The following is a 7,967-nucleotide window of genomic DNA, read 5'->3' as shown; positions in this document are numbered from 1 at the left end:
AAGATAAATCGACGTACAGGAGTCAGTCGGTATATCCCAATAATAATAAATGAAACACTGATTTTTAAGGATTCTCTTACCAATGCAGCGTTTCATAAAGGCAGTGAGAAATCAGGAAAATGTACATTTGAAAGATCTGCAAATGCTTCTTGACATGTTAAAAACCAAGACTTGCACAACAACACCGGAAGAATAGAGATATCCAAAAGAACAATAATCAGCCTATTTTGTTTTTGGTAGGTGTCACTAGTGAGTTAGTCACTGTAACCTATATATATATATATATATATATATATATATATATATATATATATATATATATATATATATAATGTAGTAACTATTTTCTAAACTAATATACCAACTGCTGCGTTAGGTTTTCCCTAACTCTTTTGCATCAAAAAAATAAAGGCAGTGAGAAACAAAATTTGACTATTAAGATATGATAATTTCCTGTCAACTAACAAAACATGATTAACCATTTAAGGTGCTGCTTATAAAAACACATGCGCGAACAGAGGCGAATATCATAGCAGAAAGGAAATATTACAAAAGAAAAAACAAACAAATAGACACTTCACTAATGGTCACAAGAAAACAACTCATTACATTATATTACCATGAACACAACAGCCACCTTTATGTAAGAACCATTGTACTGACAGAAGATATATATATATAAAAGCTCACTGGCTAAAAATTTTAGCAATGCCCACAATTACTTTGACCCAATGGTAAATGACAAAAGAAAGACTATACTGAGTTATATAAAACTGCAAATGACTTTGCATGGAGGTATGAGCAGATCAGGCAGAACCCTTGAGCTTTTTTGCGATCACAGCAAAGTACTTTCCCTGGTGGAAAGCTTGCTCCAGTTCAAGCTCGGTTGGGCATCTTGAACCATCCCCAGCAAATGTTCCAGCTCCATAGGGGCTGCCTCCCTTCACCCTCTCCATCTCAAACATACCAGCTCCAAAAGTGTACCCAATAGGCACAAAGATCATTCCATGGTGGACCAGCTGAGTTATGGCTGTTAACCTACCAAATAGGAAATAGCGAAAAAAATCTGTTTATCTTGCAAGTGTTATACAAAATTCATTATTTTTTAAAATAACAATACATGATCTACGGGTAATAATGTTATGTCATGACAACAGCACCGCTTTTTCTTCAATTTATTATTGGAGTATGCCTGCCAAATTCTATATGAACAATGAATTAGAAATGCTATGGAATCATAGAGACTTGTAAAAGGTAAGGACAGATGCAAAAACAGAACTTTGACTAGGTTTTCTTTTCCTTTTTTTTTTCGCGAAACTAAAACTACATTTAAGTTAGTGATTTTTATATGCGCAATGAGTTGGATGACAATAATAAATAAGAAGTATGGAAATGGTGGAATTGGAAAAGCCCAACATGCTTACAAATCTGGATAGCAAGTGATGGTCAAGGAAGAATCATTTTAGCCATCTTTTAAAGTTGGATTAATCATATGAAATTTTGAGGCAATATTCATTGTAATGGTGTGACCTTGGCAACCATACATGCTAAGGCTGTCTTCAAGGAGAAGTTTTATGCATGGGAATTATATATTTCACATATATGGCACAGCCAGGGGAAACATAACTCTTCAAATGGACAAGTTGTTGGACATGAGGATGGTCAAGGCAACAGAGTTTATTTTTCCAGAAACATCATCTTGTTTTAGTCCAGAAAATGTTGTTGTGCTGAATAGCAGACTTGAGAATTTCAGGACATGCTCCAATAGTGTAAATAAGCAATTCAAGAAGTCCAAATTGTTCATAATAATAGAGCCAAATAAGAGCTTACGGGGTAGTCTCTTGTCCGCCACCTTGAGATCCAGTGCTGTAGAAGATTCCTGCAGGCTTCCCTGCAAGCTGCTGCATTCTCCAGAGACTTCCAGTTGCATCAAGAAATGCTTTGAACTGTGCTGCCATCATACCAAATCTGGTTGGGAACCCAAAGATTAACCCATCGGCCTCAGCAAGTTCCTTTGGTGTGATGATTGGTACATCACTCTTAGGTGGTGCACTCATCTTTGCAAGAACCTCTTCAGGAAGTGTTTCAGATACCTGTTCGGTCAAAGTTAGACTCAAGTTAATATCACATAATTACAAGATAAAAATCCACCACCATGTTTTATTAGAAATGTCTAAAAATTGTGACATGCTGCCTTGCAATCGCCTCTTTACCCAAAAGAGACTCCACCCCATTTTCCAAGAAAACTTCTAGTTCTTAATTAGCACTTCAACTAAAACAAAGGACAGATTTACAAATTTCAGAATGAACTTTGAAGTGAGCTTTGAAAAATATGAACTGACAAAAGCCAACCATTGAAACATATGCATCATCTCTGATAGAATTATTTTCGAGACACCCATACTTACAGAATGACATGCCAACTGATACTATTACAGCAGAAGAAACAGATACAGTTTAGCATGAGGGTGGAAGACTGAGAGAATAATTGGGACTACAACAACATAGTGTTTTTCATTTATGAGGAGATGAGGACAGAAAAAATCAGTTCTAATTTTATAGTTAAACAAGGAATATTATCAATCTACAAAATCAGCATTTAGTGGTCATAGCAAATTCAACTCCGTTGTGTTAATAGGTTTTGCACCATCTAACACAACCAGAGAAAATGGTTTTGCTTGGGAGTCCACAATCATATAGAAATAAGCTCACATATAATTCCTATGCATGGTACCAGACAGGGTAGTAGATTTCATTTACAGGCGTGTTCAAAGGCTACATGGTTCTAGAACCCACGACTGTTTCTAACGGTCAAGATCAACCTAACAACCCAATAAATATGGAAATGTTGCCTCATACCTAACTCCACATGCTTTAACATCCAAATCCACATCAATATCTGCCTAAAATCTCTTCAGTTTTTCAAAGCATGATTTGAAAGATGAAAGAAATATTGGTCAAAAAGAGCTGGTAAAGCCATGATTAGTGCAGACACTTTAACCTACAAATGCGGAAAGGAGATGAGGATGGACTGAATAGCACAAACCTGCCATAGCTTAACTTCCACTCCTTCCACAGATGAGGCACCTTTCTTGATCTCCTCTGCCAACTTCTCAACATGTCCATACATGGAGTAATACCTGTAGACACATCAAAATATGACACCTGTATCAGAATAAAAAATTATTTCAAAAACCATTATGACAACTACATAGCAAGGAAGAAACGATGGCCACTCATTTCATATTTCAATGCCACCTCATTTTATATTTTTTTTAATCTATAGACTTCAAATTTAAAACAAAATTTGGGAAGAGATTGGCATAATCTATGCTGTTGCATCTTGACATGTCCTTTAAACTTCCTTTAGATTAATATCCAAAGTGAAAACTCAAATATAGAAAAAGTGAATGGAAGATAGGCAGTTGCAAAGTGCTCAGAATATATCAAGACAAAAAGCTAATCAGTGACAGAAGAATCTAACAAATTACAAATTGACAAAAGGAAAGTGTCACTTAATGATGAGGAATTAATTAAAGCATTATAGTTCTAAGGCATGAGGCAATCATGTCACTGAATAAACTGAAAAAGGAACAATGTTAATTCATGATAACAAGTGAAAAGTAAACCAGAGGTCGAATTAGCTGAACGTTACCTGCTACTGTATTGATTAGTTCAGCATTTATATAGCATTGTGGGTCCAATGCTTGACTAGCAAGCATGTATAAAGAAAACTACTGGGTTACTGCAGGGAAGATGAAAGAGAGCAAACCATTGTGTGGCTAACCCTCAGACATAATTTGGAAGTGAATCTAAAGACATAAGTTTTTGCTTATCATTCAGAAAAGATCAATCTTAAAGTTAACTGTAAATACACTTGCTGAAATACTTTGCACAGAAATTACTTCAATGACCGAGTATTCAAAGACATATGAATATTAAATCAGTGGGAGCCTGAGAAACATGAAATTCTTCATCTTATCATTAAGAAAAAGACATATAACTGTTGCACTATATCATCTTACGATCCATACAACGTGAAGAATAATTAATACTGAAGGGTCTGCAGGTATTATTTTATACCAGGCCTTCTCTCACTTACAAGGAATACAAAGAAACAAATTTCAGTTGATGTAACAGAGCTCTTTTTAACAATATATAAAATTTGCAAAGGGTAGTTAACTATTTATCTGTCAAGGAAACATTAATATACAACACTGACAAAGAGAACTATGTTGAAAAAAAAAAGTTCCTTATGCTTGTTAAAATACTGGTTATAACAAGCAGAATTTAGAGTAATGTAGAAAGAAAAGGAGGCTTTCGGTAAATAATCAACATCATAGCAACAACATAGCCAAGGACAATTCTGAAAGGAGTATGAAGAATAGACCCGACCATTAAGTCAAAAGCCTTCCAGAAACTCTACTAGTCTTACACATCAAACCTACCATGCTGATGGGACCTTGAGCTCCAACAAACCAAACACAGCCAAACAACTAAATCACGTAAAGGTAATGTTAAATATTCTATTTCTTTTCATTAATTTCTTCTTTTTTATTGGATAGGGAGCACAATGGTGCACAGTTGGTTTCGTCAGCACATGAAGCTGGAAGTCATATCAAGTAATCATAAAGACAAAATCAAAAAATCAATGATTAACGTTCCAGATTATTTGGAGTCGAGAACGAGAACCTAACCATAAAACAAAGAACTAAAACCTCAATACCCGCAGATGATCGGCACATTCTAACTTTTCTCTCTTGTGTTTTAAGATCGAAGTCTCAAATATATTCAAGAACCAGAACCACAGAAGAAATTTAAGAAAAGGGAATTAAAGCATCATCAGTTGATACCCTTGCAAACTGCCGATCATTACACAATCATCGCACAAAGAATGACTGAATGAACGGAATTCCACATAATCGAGAATAACAAAAGATAACTCTACGAGTTCACGCAATAGAAGGGAAAAAAAAAAGGGTAAAAGTCCATTTTTGTCACCAAAATTAATCTGAAAATCTCACCAAGAAAAAAGAAAAAAAAAATCCAAGCCAGAGGTTGATAAAATCTCGGGAAAGAAAATACATAACAAAAGAATGGACCAACGGAGAAAGAAATTGATTGCAGATACATAGACAAGGAGGGACAGAGAGAATGAAGTAGGAAATCTTGAAATACTTACACTATATAGACCTTGGTCGCCATTAATGGAGATTTCGGAGCTCTACTGCGCGCCTTCTGGGAGGTGTCGAAGAGAACCTTCTTTTTTTCAATATTTTCTTTTTCAGCAAGAAAGAATGGTGCGGAGGGGGGACAAGAAGGCGGTAGGGTATTTATACTGGAAAAGCAGCTCGACTGGGCTGACCTCCGTATTAGTTTTCTGTTTTAGAAGACCTAAAACCCACATGTCGTATCACTAAATATTGTTTAGTAGTGGTACTTCAATTTCACTTAGTAAATTCCAAGTGGTAGCTGGCTGCTTTCTTCATGAACCCCTTGGCTCCTGATGTCATCACCATCATCTTCCATCAACATCCATCGCATGAGACACGCACAACGTATCACGTCTGAAGGCCTGTGCTCGGGTCGCCATCACTGATGGCAGAATTAAAAAAAAAAAAAAAAAAGCCATTTGACGCCCGCTTTCCCTTTTTTTTTTTTTTTTTTTTGGTAAAAAATCTGATGCCTGCTTTAGGATACATGCATGGAGCGAGCGTCGACCACCATCAAATGGAAAACTTAAAGGTAGACCTGGTTAAATTTAGGCAAAACATTTAAATTTTTTAAATTAATTATGATAATATTATTTTATGTCATCGTGGCCCAAGCATCCATCTAGCTTGAGAGTGAGTAAAATGACCAAACTACCCACGAGCTAGAGGCGTTATTGATTCAATTTAACCGTTTTGAAAAAGAAATTCAGCCGATCATCCCCAATGAAGGAGGCAACGTGGATCAACAAATAAATTACTTTACTAATCCACTTGGTATACTGTCAAATTAAGCCCTTTTTACTTAGGCCAATACTTGCAGCAACTAGTGACTGTTGCCTCTAGTCATTCGTATTAGTGGTAGCGGTACAAAGTTGGTCATCATCATTGGCGTAGATGCCCTTCTAATAAGGAGGGGGATTGAGAGGGAGGGCAAGGTTGAAGAAGGACATTGGGTGGCCAAGATCGATGCTGGCGGCAACTTAGTTGAAGGTTGGGGAGGGAGTGGCGGGGTTGGGGTAACGGTGGATGGAGGGGTCAAGGAGTAGAATGCCTATGGATAATCTAGAGGGAAAGCAACTACTCATCATAGAATTATCCATGGCTTTCCCTCATGTTGAAGGTCATGATATAGACATTATGCAAGAACCCTAGAAATTGAAGGAGAAAAATCCTAGAACCATGGAGTCAACAACGTGGTATGAAACAAAACCCTAGATTTCAAGAAAATAGATCAAAAAAGTTGATGAGGAACCTCATGTTTTGGATCCAACAAGCTTAAGGGTTTCGGTATGGATGTTGAAGAAAACATTATGCTTTGAGAGGTTGGAGACATAAACATGGCAACTTTGAAACTCGGTGTCTGTAAAGAGACTGCTGCATACTTTTTAATCAGTTTGCTAAATAAATGATTTCAACTTACATGATTTCCTTCGTTCATGCCAAAAATATAGCTTAGCTCCAAATTAATGAGAGGAGAATTTCAAGAATAGAAGACTTATTAAGTTATTCGGGGATAATCATGTAATAACGGCTCCTAACGAAGATGGACAAATGGGCCATACTGATGTAAAAATTGGCTAACCTTAAAAATTTAAATTTTTAAGATTGATGTGTTCACCTGAAGAGATGCCTCTATAGTCTCTGCTTTCTAAATTGGATCACCAAGAGGAGTAGATATGGATCTGGATACATCATCCTATTTCTAATGGTCCGGATTCATTGGAAAGCTCTTGTCTTCTCCCGTGTCAAGGCTCTAGAAGGTAGGTAGGCAGCAGGCGGCAAGTTGACGAAAAGGTTTTCTGATTGCACCTGATTTGAGTTTACCGCTATATATCCTTTTTTTAGGATGTGATAAATACGCCCTCCAATTATAATTAGCACACCCTAACCGTGCACAGCGAAGCGTACATCTTTCGAACCGAGAGTATTTTGTTTAGACATGGTGATTTGTAGTAAATTCTACTAATTCCTTTTTTCTAATCTTCAAAGCAGGCAGCAAATCTGAGCCGTTGATTTTCTAACAATGCCGAATCGGCATACGTGGGGATTCTTCTAATTCGGCTGATACTGACCGTAGGATTATTGAGTCCAAAAATCGGAATTCAAACCAACGGGCGCTTCAGGGTCCATGGATTTAGAATTCAGAGTTCGATCTACGAGTTTGACGTGCTCCACCGAAGTACTGATTCCCACGTGAAGATTTGTGTCACCGAACAGCTTCAGGATTAATTCAGATAAAGGCTTTAAAAATGGTGGTATTTGCCGTTCTGACACTCGGGCCCCACCATGGACCACCGAAGCATGACGCGGGGAAACGCTGGAGCACAGAGAATCCACGCGATTATTGCGGGGGGGTAATTTTTTAATTAGTTTTTTAATATTTATTTTCTGAAATACCTCACCTCCAACTTATTTCCGAATTTAATATCCATACGTGAAATTGTCATTTTAACTCGCGATTTCATGGCTATTTAAGCCCGCCTCAAACCCAGCTTGTCGGATGAGATTACAAAATTGAAATCGCCGCTTGGGCGTGCGATTTCATTGAAATCGCTATTCACATCGATAATTCCAGTGAAATTACCCCGTGAGTCTGCGATTTTATTGGAACCGTCGTTTAAGCCGGTGATTTTACTGAAATCATCATTTGGGCCCATGATTTTCAGTAAAATTATCATTTGGATTGATGATTTCAATAAAATCGTAAGTCCATCCTGTGATTTCTCAACCCACCATCCCATAATTTTCCCTCTT

General features: G+C 37.0%; 1 protein-coding gene across 1 annotated transcript; it reads right to left on the bottom strand.

Moving 5' to 3' along the window:
- Window positions 1-509: 509 nt before the first annotated feature.
- On the bottom strand, window positions 510-5,344 carry LOC105046963 (probable NAD(P)H dehydrogenase (quinone) FQR1-like 1). Its single transcript, XM_010925716.3, has 4 exons — window positions 5,183-5,344; window positions 3,047-3,140; window positions 1,831-2,093; window positions 510-1,038 (listed from the first exon to the last, which is right to left on the bottom strand). Exons 1-4 carry the CDS (start codon window positions 5,203-5,205, stop codon window positions 807-809), a joined length of 612 nt encoding a protein of 203 aa, XP_010924018.1. The 5' UTR covers window positions 5,206-5,344; the 3' UTR covers window positions 510-806.
- Window positions 5,345-7,967: the final 2,623 nt, after the last annotated feature.

The sequence above is a fragment of the Elaeis guineensis genome, chromosome 6, assembly GCF_000442705.2.
Source record: "Elaeis guineensis isolate ETL-2024a chromosome 6, EG11, whole genome shotgun sequence".
NCBI classification, from domain to species: Eukaryota; Viridiplantae; Streptophyta; class Magnoliopsida; order Arecales; family Arecaceae; genus Elaeis; species Elaeis guineensis.
Note: the sequence above shows the minus strand (reverse complement) of the source record. Positions and strands in the feature narration are given on the sequence as shown.